This window comes from Cinclus cinclus, chromosome 37 (assembly GCF_963662255.1).
Source record: "Cinclus cinclus chromosome 37, bCinCin1.1, whole genome shotgun sequence".
Lineage (NCBI taxonomy): Eukaryota > Metazoa > Chordata > Aves > Passeriformes > Cinclidae > Cinclus > Cinclus cinclus.
In genome coordinates, this window is record NC_085082.1 from 370,195 (window position 1) to 383,200 (window position 13,006).

The window sequence follows — 13,006 nt, forward strand, 5'->3', positions numbered from 1 at the left end:
GGAATTGTCCTGTGGCATTTTCAGGGAAATTTCAGGCAGAAAGTCGGATTTTTGGGAGGCAAAAATGTCCAAAACTCCGGGAAAACCCCTCAAAAACCCAGCGGAATTTGCAGGGAAAAAAATCGGATTTTTGGGAAGCAGAAATGTCCAAAATTTTGGGAAAATCGGAGCCAGTTCCAGATTTTTTTGGGGGGAATTCCCAAGGATCCATTCCACGTCTTTTTATTCCTGTGATCAGTGGGAAAATTCCAGAGGAAATTTGTGAAAATCCAAATCATCCTAAAATGGGTAAATCCAGTTTGTTTTGGGGTTTTTTTTTTGTTTTTTTTTTTTTTTTTTTTTTTTGGATCTGGCCGTGGAAAAACCAAGAATTTTCTGAAGTTTTTTTGCGTTTTTATCCCAAAATAAATAATTAGAGTAAGTAAACAAATAAATTACTTAACCAACAGAATAAAAATGAAAGTTTTGTGTTTTTACCCCAAGTTTTTGAAAGAAGGGGGAATTTTTTATGGATCTGGAAATTTCCACATTTTTAAGGATTTTGGTTAAAAAAACTTCTTGGCAGGTGAAACCCAATTGGAATTTTTTAGTGGGATCAACCTCATAAAGAACAGGATTTTAGAGAAATGTGGAATTTTACGGCAAAATCCGTCGGATTCCATGGAATTTTACGGCAAAATCCGTCGGATTCTGAAGGATTTTACGGCAAAACCCGTCGGATTCTGTCGGATTTTTGGCGAAATCCATCAGATTCCGTGGAATCGCCGAGGCATTGCCTTGGAAGGAGCTTGAGAAGCCCTCGGAGAATTCCAGGGATGGAGAAGCTGTTCCAGGAATTCCAGGGATTGGGATCCTCCCTCGGGAAGAACTTCCCGGTGGTGCCTCCAAGATTTTTATTTTCCCTGGAGTTCCTGGCCGTGCCTGATCCCGATCCTGGTGGGTCCTGGAGGAGGGGCCGAGATCCCGCCAGGAAAGGCGGAGCCAAACCGGGGCTGGGCCTTGGGCATCGGGACAAAGTGGGAAATGGGAATGTCCATCATGGTGGGTGAAGGAGTTGAGTCCATCACCTTGGTGGAGGAATTGGATCCATCATGGTGGAAGAGCTGTGTCCATCATGGTGGACCTTCAGTTGAGTTGTGTCCATCATGGTAGACAAGCTGTGTCCATCATGGTGACCCTCGGTTGGGTTGGATGGAACAGTTGTGTCCTTCATGGAGGGTCTTTGGTTGGGTTGTGTCCATCATGGCGGACAAGCTGTGTCCATCATGGCGGAGGAATTGGATCCATCCTGGTGGATGAGTTACGTCCATTATGGAGGGTCTTTGGTTGAGTGGGCAAGTCGCGTCCACCGCGATGAGTGTCCAGTTGAGTGGACAAGTTGTGTCCACCGCGGAGGGTCTTTGGTTGGGTTGTGTCCATCATGGTGGACCCTTGGTTGGGTTGGGCGGACGAATTGCGTCCGCCTTGATGAGTGTCCGTTTGGGTGGACGAGCCACGCCCACCACGGTGGCCCCATGTTGGGCGTGGCCAACGCCCCCTCGGCGCCCGTCGCCGCCGTTCCCGGTGCCGAAACCCTCGTTGCCAAATCCTCCACCCCTCCCTGACCCCGCTTTCTCCTCTCCTCTCTCTCTCCCCAGGGCGACTCGTTGGCCACCCAACGCCGGCGCCCACCACGGCCTGAAGCGGTGCCGGCGCGCGCGGCATGGCAACGCCGAGCGGCCCCGCCCCGGCGCCGCGCCTGCCCTGAGATCCCCCCCGCCCCTCACCCGCCAGCGCCGCGCCCGACCCCGGGCCACCATGAGCCCGCAATGATGATGGCCCGCAAGCAAGATGGCCGCACGCCCACCTACAACGTCAGCGTGGTGGGACTGTCCGGCACCGAGAAGGAGAAGGGCCAGTGCGGCATCGGCAAATCCTGCCTGTGCAACCGCTTCGTGCGGCCGAGCGCCGACGACTTCCACTTGGACCACACGTCCGTGCTCAGCACCAGTGACTTTGGGGGCAGGGTGGTCAACAATGACCACTTCCTCTACTGGGGCGAGGTGGCTCGGCCGCTGGAGGAGTGCGTGGAGTGCCGGATCCACGTGGTGGAACAGACGGAATTCATCGACGACCAAACCTTCCAACCTCACCGCAGCACGGCGTTGCAGCCCTACATCAAAAGGGCGGCGGCCACCAAGTTGGCGTCGGCGGAGAAGCTCATGTATTTCTGCACCGACCAGCTTGGCCTGGAGCAGGACTTTGAGCAGAAACAAATGCCCGACGGCAAGTTGCCGGTGGACGGCTTCTTGTTGTGCGTGGACGTCAGCCGCGGTATGAACCGCAACTTCGACGAGCAGCTCAAATTCGTGTCCAACCTCTACAACCAACTGGCCAAAACCAAAAAGCCGGTGGTGGTGGTGCTGACCAAATGCGACGAGGGCGTGGAGCGTTACATCCGAGACGCCCACGCCTTCGCGTTGGGCAAGAAGAACCTGCAGGTGGTGGAGACTTCGGCGCGCTCCAACGTCAACGTGGAGCTGGCCTTCAGCACGCTGGTGCAGCTGGTGGACAAGAGCCGCGGCAAGGCCAAGATCATCCCTTACTTCGAGGCTCTCAAGCAGCAGAGCCAGCAGATCGCCGCCGCCAAGGACAAGTACGAGTGGCTCGTCAGCCGGATCGTCAAGAGCCACCACGAGGCGTGGGCCAACGTCAGCCGTAAGATGCAGCCGGCGCCGGAGTACCAGGATTACGTCTACTTGGAAGGGACCCTCAAGGCCAAGAAACTCTTCCTGCAGCACGTGCAGCGCCTCAAGCAGGAGCACATCGAGCGCCGCCGCAAGGTCTACCTGGCCAAGCTGCCGCAGGCGCTGGACGCCCTCGTGCCGGACCTGGACGAGATCGACCACTTGAGCCGCGCCAAAGCCGAGAAGCTGCTGGAGACCAAACCCGACTTCCTCAAGTGGTTCGTGGTGCTGGAGGAGACGCCGTGGGACGCCACGAGCCACGTGGACAACGTGGACAACGAGCGCATCCCCTTCGACCTGCTGGAGACGCCGGCGGCCGAGCAGCTCTACGAGGCTCACCTGGAGAAGCTGCGCGACGAGCGGAAGCGCGCCGAGATGCGGCGGGCGTTCCGGGAGAACCTGGAGAGCTCGCCCTTCGTCACGCCCGGCAAACCCTGGGAGGAAGCGCGGAGCTTCATCATGAACGAGGACTTCTACCTGTGGTTGGAAGAGTCGGTCTACATGGACATCTACGGCAAGCACCAGAAGCAGCTGATCGACAAAGCCAAGGAGGATTTCCAGGAGCTGCTGCTGGAGTATTCGGAGCTTTTCTACGAGCTGGAGTTGGACGCCAAACCCAGCAAGGAGAAGATGGGCGTCATCCAGGAGGTGCTGGGCGAGGAGCAGAGGTTCAAGGCTCTGCAGAAGCTGCAGGCCGAGCGCGACGCTCTCATCCTCAAGCACATCCACTTCGTCTACCACCCCACCAAGGAGACGTGTCCCAGCTGCGCCGGCTGCGTGGACGCCCGCGTGGAGCAGCTGCTGGGCTCGCGTTTCATCCGCCAGCACCGGAACCCTCTGGCGGATCCCAACGTCGACCGCATCAACCTGGTCATCCTGGGCAAGGACGGGCTGGCGCGAGAGCTGGCCAACGAGATCCGCGCGCTCTGCACCAGCGACGACAAATACGTCATCGAGGGTAAGATGTACGAGCTGGCGTTGCGGCCCATCGAGGGCAACGTCCGGTTGCCGGTCAACGCCTTCCAGACTCCGACCTTCCAACCGCACGGCTGCCTGTGCCTCTACAACTCCAAGGAGTCGTTGTCCTACGTGGTGGAGAGCATCGAGAAGAGCCGCGAGTCCACCGTGGGCCGGCGCGACAACCACCTGGCGCAGCTGCCGCTCACCCTCATCTTGGTCAACAAACGCGGCGACGCCGGCGGCGAGACGTTGCAGAGCTTGATCCAGCAGGGTCAGCAGATCGCCAGCAAGCTCCAGTGCGTCTTCCTAGACCCGGCGTCGGCCGGCATCGGCTACGGCCGCAACATCAACGAGAAACAGATCGGCCAAGTGCTCAAAGGGCTGCTGGACGCCAAACGCAACCTCAACCTGGTGGTCGGCTCCACCTCGGGCCTCAAGGACGCGACCGACGCCGATCTACGCGTGGTGATGTGCCTGATGTGCGGCGACCCGGTGAGCGCCGACGAGGTGCTGCTGCCCATCCTGCAGGCTCAGCCGTGCCGGCCGGCGCCGGGCGGAGGCGCGGCGGTGCTGCTGGACACGACGGTGGGATCGCAGCGGCGGCGCGTGGAGCTGTCGCTGTTGTCCTACCACGCGTCCTTCGGGTCGCGCAAGAGCCGTTTGGTGCACGGTTACATCGTCTTCTACGCCGCCAGACGCAAAGCGTCGCTGGCCACGCTGCGCGCCTTCCTGGCCGACGTGCAGGACATCGTGCCGGTGCAGTTGGTGGCGTTGGCGGACGCCTCGGCCGACCTGCTGGACAACGACGTGAGCCGCGAGCAGGTGGCCGAGGGCGAGGAGATCGCGCAGGAGATCGAGGGGCGTTTCGCCACCTTGTCCTGCGGTCAGCCCCAACCCAAGCTGGACGCCTTCCAGCCCTTCTTCAAGGACGCGTTGGACAAGAAGAACATCGTGGAGGCCACTCACATGTACGACAACGCCGCCGAGGCCTGCAGCACCGGCGAGGACGTCTTCAACTCGCCGTGCGCCGGCTCGCCGCTCTGCAATTCCAACTTGCCCGATTCCGAGGACGACCCGGAGCCGCTGCCGGGCTACAGCCCCTTCCGCGAGGAGCCGGCCGTGCCGGCGTTGCCCAAGGACCATTCCAAGCTCTCCATGGAGCTGGAAGGCAACGATGGCTTGTCCTTCATCTTCGAGAGCAAACTCAACAACAAAGTCCCGCCGCCGGTCAAGCCGAAACCGCCCGTTCATTTTGACATCAAGGGCGACCTCGCCTACCTGGAGCAAGGCCACCGGGACGGCCAGCGGCGCTCGGTGTCCTCCTCCACGTGGTTGCCGCCGGATTGCTTCGACCCTTCGGACTACGCCGAGCCCATGGACGCGGTGGTGAAGCCGCGGAACGAGGAGGAGAACATCTACTCGGTGCCTCACGACAGCACCCAAGGCAAGATCATCACCGTGCGCAACATCAACAAGGCCACGTCCAACGGCAGCGGCAACGGCTCGGACAGCGAGATGGACACCAGCTCGTTGGAGCGAGGCCGAAGGCTGCCGACCGTCACCAAACCGCTGCTGTACCGGGCGCGGTGCGCGCGGCTCGGACGTTTCGCCGGTTACCGGCCCGGCCTGAGCGTCGGAAGCGATGACGAGTTGGGAACGGGGAGGAAGAAGGACGAGGAGCCGGGAGGTCAAGGCGGTTACAAAGGGGACAACGCGGTCATGGCTTACGAGGCGGCCGACGGCGAGGATCCGCGGAGGAGGAACATCCTCAGGAGCCTCAGGAGGACCACCAAGGTGGGCTTGGAGGGGTCGCTTCGGTCAGGGTCAGGGAGGGGTCATCCCAGCGGTCAGGGAGTGGCCAAAGGGTGTGGTCAGTTGGGGAGCGCAGGAGAAGGAGCATCCTCGGGAGGATGAGGACGGTGGGATGAAGGTTGGAGGGATCACTTGGGGGTAATGGTCAAACTCAAGGGTTGGGAATGGTGGGAGATCCCAGAGGTCATCCCAGTGGTCAGTGTGTGTGTCCAAAGCGTTGGTGGAGCCCAGGAGAAGGAGCATCCTCGGGAGGACGATGAAGGTGGGATGAAGGCTGAGGGTTTTGGAGGGGTCAAGGGTTTTGGAGTGATGGTCAAGGTCAAGGACGGCCGGGACTGGTGGGAGATCCCAGGGGTCATCCCAGGGGTCATTCCAGGGGTCATCCCAGGGGTCATCCCAGGGGTCAGTGAGTGGCCAAAGCCTGGTCAGTGCCTTTCATTGGGATCTGGAATTTTTGGGATTCAAAAGTGGAATTTTGGGCTCAGAATTTGGATTTTTGGTTCAAAACTTGAATTTTGTGAGTGAATTTCCCATGGATTTCCCGGGACATTCCCATGACATTCCCACGCTGTTCCTGTGACTTTTTCCCATGAATTTCCCATGACATTCCTGTGAATTTCCCACAACGTTCCCGTGACTTTCCCGTGAATTTCCCATGACATCCCCACGACATTTCCCGTCACATTCCCATGAGTTTCCCGTGACTTTCCCGTGAGTTTCCCGTGACATTCCCGTGAATTTCCTGCGACATTTCCCATGACATTCCCGTGGCTTTCCGTGAATTTCCCACACCGTTCCCGTGAATTTCCTGTTTCATTCACATGCCGTTCCCATGGATTTCCCGTTTCATTCCCGCGCCATTCCCATGAATTTCCTGTGACTTTCCATGAATTTCCCACGACGTTCCCGTGACTTTCCCACAAATTCCCCGCGCCGTTCCCGTGAATTTCCCGTTTCATTCCCGCACCATTCCCGTTTCATTCCCGTGCCATGCCCATGAATTTCCCGTGCCGTTCCTGTGCCATTCCCATGAATTTCCCGCGCCACTCCCACGAATTCCGTTCCCGTGCAGTTCCCGTTTCATCCCCATTCCGTTCCTCTGAATTCCGTTCCCCTGAACTCTGTTCCCCTGAATTCCGTTCCCGTTTCATTCCCTGCACCATTCCCACAAATTCCATTCCCATTTCATTCCCTCAGCGTTCCCATGAATTCCATTCCCATTTCATTCCCCTGAATTCTGTTCCCGTTTCATTCCTGTTTCATTCCCGCCCCATTCCCACGAATTCCATTCCCAGTTCATTCCCGAGTTCCATTCCCAGTTCATTCCCGAGTTCCATTCCCAGTTCATTCCCGAGTTCCATTCCCAGTTCATTCCCTCACCGTTCCCGTGAATTCCATTCCCGTTTCATTCCTGCACCATTCCCATGAATTCCATTCCCGTTTCATTCCCGTTCCGTCCCTGCGCCGGTCCCCTGAATTCTCTTTCCCTGAATTCCGTTCCCCTGAGTTCTGTTCCCATTTCATTCCCCTGAATTCCGCTCCCATGAATTCCGTTCCCGTTTCATTCCCGTTTCATTCCCTCACCATTCCCATGCATTCCGTTCCCGTTTCATTCCCGTTTCATTCCCCTGAATTCCGTTCCCGTTTCACTCCCCTGAGTTCCGTTCCTGTTTCATTCCCATTTCATTCCCTGCACCATTCCCATGAATTCCGTTCCCGTTTCATTCCCATTTCATTCCCATCAATTCCGCTCCCCTGAGTTCCATTCCCGTCTCATTCCTGTCTCGTTCCCGTTTCATTCCCGTTTCATTCCGCTCCCCTGAGTTCCGTTCCCGTTTCGTTCCCGTCCCGTTCCCATCTCATTCCCGTTCCCGTTCCCGTCCCGTTCCCATTTTGTTCCCGTTCCCGTCCCGTCCCTGTCCCCGTTCCCGTTCCCGTTCCGTTCCCGTTCCCATTCCCATTTTGTTCCTGTCCCGTCCCCATTCCTGTTCCCGTCCTGTCCCCGTTTCGTTCCCGTCCCGTTCCCGTCCTGTTCCCGTTCCCATTTTGTTCCTGTCCCGTTCCTGTCCCGTCCTGTCCCCATCCCCGTTCCTGTCTCATTCCCGTTCCCGTTCCCGTCCCGTTCCGTCCCCGTCCCCGTCCCGTCCCCGTTCCCGTCTCATTCCCGTTCCTGTTCCTGTTCCCGTCTCATTCCCGTTCCCATTCCCGTCCTGTCCCCGTTCCCGTCCCCGTTCCCGTCCCCGTTCCCGTCCCCGTTCCCGTCCCCGTTCCCGTCTCATCCCCGTCCCCGTTCCCGTTTTATTCCCGTCTCATTCCCGTCCCCGTTCCCGTTCCCGTTCCCATTCCCGTCCCCGTTCCCGTTCCCCGTTCCCGTCCCCGTCCCCGTTCCCGTCTCATCCCCGTTCCCGTCCCCATTCCCGTCTCATCCCCGTCCCCGTCCCGTCCCCGTTCCCGTCCCATCCCCGTTCCCGTCCCTGTTCCCATCCCCGTTCCCGTCCCCGTCCCCGTCCCCGTTCCCGTTCCCGTCCCCGTTCCCGTCTCATCCCCGTCCCCGTTCCCGTTTTATTCCCGTCTCATTCCCGTCCCCGTTCCCGTTCCCGTTCCCATTCCCGTCCCCGTTCCCGTTCCCATTCCCGTCCCTGTCCCCGTTCCCGTCTCATCCCCGTCCCGTCCCCGTTCCCGTCTCATCCCCGTTCCCGTTCCCGTCCCCATTCCCGTCTCATCCCCGTCCCGTCCCCGTTCCCGTCTCATCCCCGTTCCCGTCCCCGTCCCCGTTCCCATTCCCGTCCCCATTCCCATCCCCGTTCCCGTCCCCGTTCCCGTCTCATCCCCGTTCCCGTCCCCGTTCCCATCCCCATTCCCATCCCCGTTCCTGTCCCCGTTCCCGTCTCATCCCCGTTCCTGTCCCCGTTCCCGTCCCCATTCCCATCCCCGTTCCTGTCCCCGTTCCCGTCTCATCCCCATTCCCGTCCCAGTCCCGTCCCCGTTCCCGTCTCATCCCCGTTCCCGTCCCCGTTCCCGTCTCATTCCCGTTCCCATTCCCATTCCTGTCCCGTTCCCATCCCCATTCCCGTCCCCGTTCCCGTCTCATCCCCGTTCCCGTCCCCGTTCCCGTCCCCATTCCCATCCCCGTCCCGTCCCCGTTCCCGTTCCCAGTCCCGTCCCCGTTCCCGTCTCATCCCCGTTCCCGTCCCCGTTCCCGTCTCATCCCCGTTCCCATCCCCGTTCCCGTCCCCGTCCCCGTTCCCGCCCCATTCCCGTCCCCGTTCCCATTCCCATCCCCGTTCCCGTCCCCGTTCCCGTTCCCAGTCCCGTCCCCGTTCCCGTCTCATCCCCGTTCCCGTTCCCAGTCCCGTCCCCGTTCCCGTCCCCGTTCCCGTCCCCGTTCCCGTCTCATCCCCGTTCCCGTCCCCGTTCCCGTTCCCAGTCCCGTCCCCGTTCCCGTCTCATCCCCGTTCCCGCCCCATTCCCGTCCCCGTTCCCATTCCCATCCCCATTCCCGTCCCCGTTCCCGTCCCCGTTCCCGTCCCCGTTCCCGTCTCATCCCCGTTCCCGTCCCCGTCTCATCCCCGTTCCCGTCCCCGTTCCCGTCTCATCCCCGTTCCCATCCCCATTCCCGTCCCCGTTCCCGCCCCATTCCCGTCCCCGTTCCCGTCTCATCCCCGTTCCCGTCTCGTCCCCGTTCCCGTTCCCTTCCCCGTTCCCGTCCCCGTTCCCGTCTCATCCCCGTTCCCGTCCCCGTTCCCATTCCCGTTCCCGTCCCCGTTCCCGTCCCCGTTCCCATTCCCGTTCCCGTCCCCGTTCTCGTCCCCGTTCCCGTTCCCATCCCCGTCCCCGTTCCCGTCTCATCCCCGTTCCCGTCCCCGTTCCCGTCTCATCCCCGTTCCCGCCCCATTCCCGTCCCCGTTCCCATTCCCATCCCCATTCCCGTCCCCGTTCCCGCCCCGTTCCCGTCCCCGTTCCCGTCCCCGTTCCCGTCTCATCCCCGTCCCCGTTCCCATCTCATCCCCGTTCCCGTCCCCATTCCCATCCCCGTTCCCGTTCCCATTCCCGTCCCCGTTCCCGTCTCATCCCCGTTCCCGTTCCCATTCCCGTCCCCGTTCCCTTCCCCGTTCCCGTCCCCGTTCCCGTCTCATCCCCGTTCCCGTTCCCATTCCCGTCCCCGTTCCCGTCTCATCCCCGTTCCCGTCCCCATTCCCATTCCCATTCCCGTCCCCGTTCCCGTCTCATCCCCGTTCCCGTCTCATCCCCGTTCCCGTCTCATCCCCGTTCCCGTCCCCATTCCCATTCCCATTCCCCTCCCCGTTCCCATTCCCATTCCCGTTCCCGTTCCCGTCTCATCCCCGTTTCTCCCGGCAGCAGAAGCCGAAGGCGAAGGCGCGGCCGTCGCTCTCCAAGGCGCCGTGGGAGAGCAGCTACTTCGGGGTGCCCCTGGCCAGCGTGGTGACACCGGAGCGGCCGATCCCGGTGTTCATCGAGCGCTGCATCCAGTACATCGAGGCCACCGGTGAGACTGGGAGCGCTGGGAGTGCAATGGGATTTTTTGGGAATTTTTTGGGAATTTTTTGGGATTTTTTTAGGATTTTTTTGGGGATTTTTAGGCAATTTTTTTACTTTATAAGGGATTTTTTAGGTTGATTGAGTTCTGTATCCAGTACATCGAGGGAACTGGGGAGACTGGGAGCACTGGGAGTTTAATGGGAATGCTGTGGGAAATTTTGGGAATTTTTTGGGATTTTTTTAGGATTTTTTTTTGAGATTTTTAGGCAATTTTTTTACTTTATAAGGGATTTTTTAGGTTGATTGAGTTCTGTATCCAGTACATCGAGGGAACTGGGGAGACTGGGAGCACTGGGAGTTTAATGGGAATGCTGTGGGAAATTTTGGGAATTTTTTGGGATTTTTTTGGGATTTTTTTGGGGATTTTTAGGCAATTTTTTTACTTTATAAGGGATTTTTTAGGTTGATTGAGTTCTGTATCCAGTTCATCGAGGCCACTGGTGAGACTGGGAGCACTGGGAGTACAATGGGAATGCTGTGGGAAATTTTGGGGAATTGAAAAAATTCCCCCCAAAAAAGAAAAAAATCTCTGCCCTAAAAATATTCTTGAAAAAAATCCCAAAAATCCTAAAATCCATCAAAACCTCCTATAAAACTCCTAAAAATTTCCCAAAAAAATTCCAAGAAAATTCCCATGAAATGCCTAAAAATTTCCCAAAATAATTCCAAAAAAATTCCCATAAAATTCTTTAAAATTTCCCAAAAAAATCCAAAAAAATTCCCATAAAATTCCTAAAAAATTTCACAAAAAAATTCCAAAAAAATTCCTATAAAATTCCTAAAAATTTCACAAATAATTCCAAAAAAATTCCCATAAAATTCCTAAAAATTTCCCAAAAAAATTCCAAAAAATTCCTATAAAATTCCTAAAAATTTCACAAATAATTCCAAAAAAATTCCCATAAAATTCCTAAAAATTTCCCAAAAAAATTCAAAAAAAAATCCTATAAAATTCCTAAAATTTTCCCAAAAAAAAATCCAAAAAAATGCCTATAAAATTCCTAAGAATTTCCCTAAAAAATTTCCCAAAAAATTGCTATAAAATTCCTAAAAATTTCCCAAAAAAATCCAAAAAAATCCCTAAAAATTTCCCTAAAAAATTTCCAAAAAAATTCCTATAAAATCCCTCCAAATTTCCCAAAAAAATTAAAACAAAATTCCTATTAAAAATTCCTTAAAAAATTCAGTTTGGGAGAAACGCTGCAAAAACTCCAGAAATGGGAGGGGGGAGAGGGGAAAATTGGGGGAAATTGGGGGAAATTTGGGATTTTTCCCAATTTTTGAATTTTTTTTTTTAAATTTTATTTTTAATATTTTTTTTTTTGGGGTTTTTTTTTTGTTTTTGGCAGGGTTGAGCACGGAGGGGATTTATCGAGTGAGCGGAAACAAATCAGAGATGGAAAGTCTGCAACGCCAGTTCGACCAAGGTAACCCCCAAAAAAATCCCCAAAAAAAATAAAACCCCAAAAAATTCCAGACTTCTCCAAAAATCCCAAATTCCCCAACGACGAAATTCCCGCGGTTTTGTCCCAATTTTTGGGGGTTTTTCACCTCAAATCCCGACCCGAATTTTGGGTTCAAGGAGTGGAATTTGGGCTCGTCCAAGGAAAGAATTTTTGGGATTTTCAGCTGGAAAAAAAATTTGGGATTTTGGGGTTGGAATTTCCAACAAATTTGCAAAAATTCCCATTTTTTTTCCCCAAATTTCCGGAATTTTGGGGGTTTTTAACCCCAAATCCCGACCCGAATTTTGGGTTCAAGGAGTGGAATTTGGGCTCGTCCAAGGAAAGAATTTTTGGGATTTTCCTCTGGAAAATATTTTGGGATTTTGGGGTTGGAATTTCCAACAAATTTGCAAAAATTCCCAATTTTTTTTTCTCCAATTTTTCGGAATTTTTGGGGTTTTTAAACCTCAAATCCCGACCCAAATTTTGGGTTCAAGGAGTGGAATTTGGGCTCGTCCACAAAAAAATTTTTAGGATTTCCCGTCTGAAAAGAAATTTGGGATTTTGGGATTGGAATTTCCAACAAATTCGCAAAAATTCCCATTTTTTTCCCCAAAGTTCCAGAATTTTTGGGTGTTTTTAACCTCAAATCCTGACCCGAATTTTGGGTTCAAGGAGTGGAATTTGGGCTCGTCCAAGGAAAGAATTTTTGGGATTTTCCTCTGGAAAAATATTTTGGGATTTTGGGGTTGGAATTTCCAGCAAATTTGCAAAAATTCTCATTTTTTTCCCCCAAATTTCCGGAATTTTTGGGTTTTTAACCTCAAATCCCGACCCAAATTTGGGGTTCAGGGCTCGGAATTTGGGTTTATCCACGGAAAAAAGTTTTTGGGATTTTCCTCTGGAAATATTTTGGGATTTTGGGGTTGGAATTTCAGATTTCAAGCCTGAAATCCCCTCCTAAAATCCCCATTTTTTTTTTCTCCCCTCCCCCACCATTCCCGCGATTCCCGCTCGGATTTTTTAGTTTCCCCCCCCCCCCCCCCCGAATTCCAGAATTTATTTTATTTTATTTTATTTTATTTTTACTTTATTTTTTTTTATTTTACTTTATTTTATTTTAATTTCATTTTTAATTTATTTATTTTATTTTATTTTTATTTTATTTCTATTTTGTTTAATTTTATTTTTATTTTATTTTATTTTTTATATTATTTTTATTTTATTTTAGTTTTATTTTTTTGTTTTATTTTATTTTATTTATTTTATTTTATTTTATGTTATTTTAATTTTATTTATTTTGTTTTGCTTTGTTTTATTTTATTTTTTACTTTAATTTTTTTTTATTTTACTCTATTTTATTTTACTCTATTTTATTTTAATTTTATTTTATTTCAGTTTTATTTTATTTTACTTTTTTTATTTTTACTTTTATTTTTATTTTATTTTTATTTTTATTTTATTTCAGTTTTATTTTATTTTAATTTTTTTATTTTTACTTTT

At 53.5% G+C, this 13,006-nt stretch overlaps 1 protein-coding gene across 3 annotated transcripts; it reads left to right on the top strand.

Moving 5' to 3' along the window:
- The first annotated feature begins 1,808 nt into the window (after positions 1 to 1,808).
- ARHGAP35 (Rho GTPase activating protein 35) lies at positions 1,809 to 11,837 on the top strand. Of its 3 annotated transcripts, XM_062512499.1 has the most exons (3): positions 1,809 to 5,480; positions 9,861 to 10,005; positions 11,408 to 11,837. In XM_062512499.1, the coding sequence occupies exons 1-3, from the start codon at positions 1,809 to 1,811 to the stop codon at positions 11,515 to 11,517; spliced, it is 3,927 nt and encodes a 1,308-aa protein (XP_062368483.1). In that variant the 3' UTR covers positions 11,518 to 11,837. The 3 variants fall into 3 exon arrangements, with proteins under 3 accessions (XP_062368483.1, XP_062368481.1, XP_062368482.1); XM_062512497.1 differs by lacking the exon at positions 11,408 to 11,837 and having other exon boundaries at positions 1,812 to 5,480; positions 9,858 to 11,217; XM_062512498.1 differs by lacking the exon at positions 11,408 to 11,837 and having other exon boundaries at positions 1,812 to 5,480; positions 9,861 to 11,217.
- The last annotated feature ends 1,169 nt before the right edge of the window (positions 11,838 to 13,006 follow it).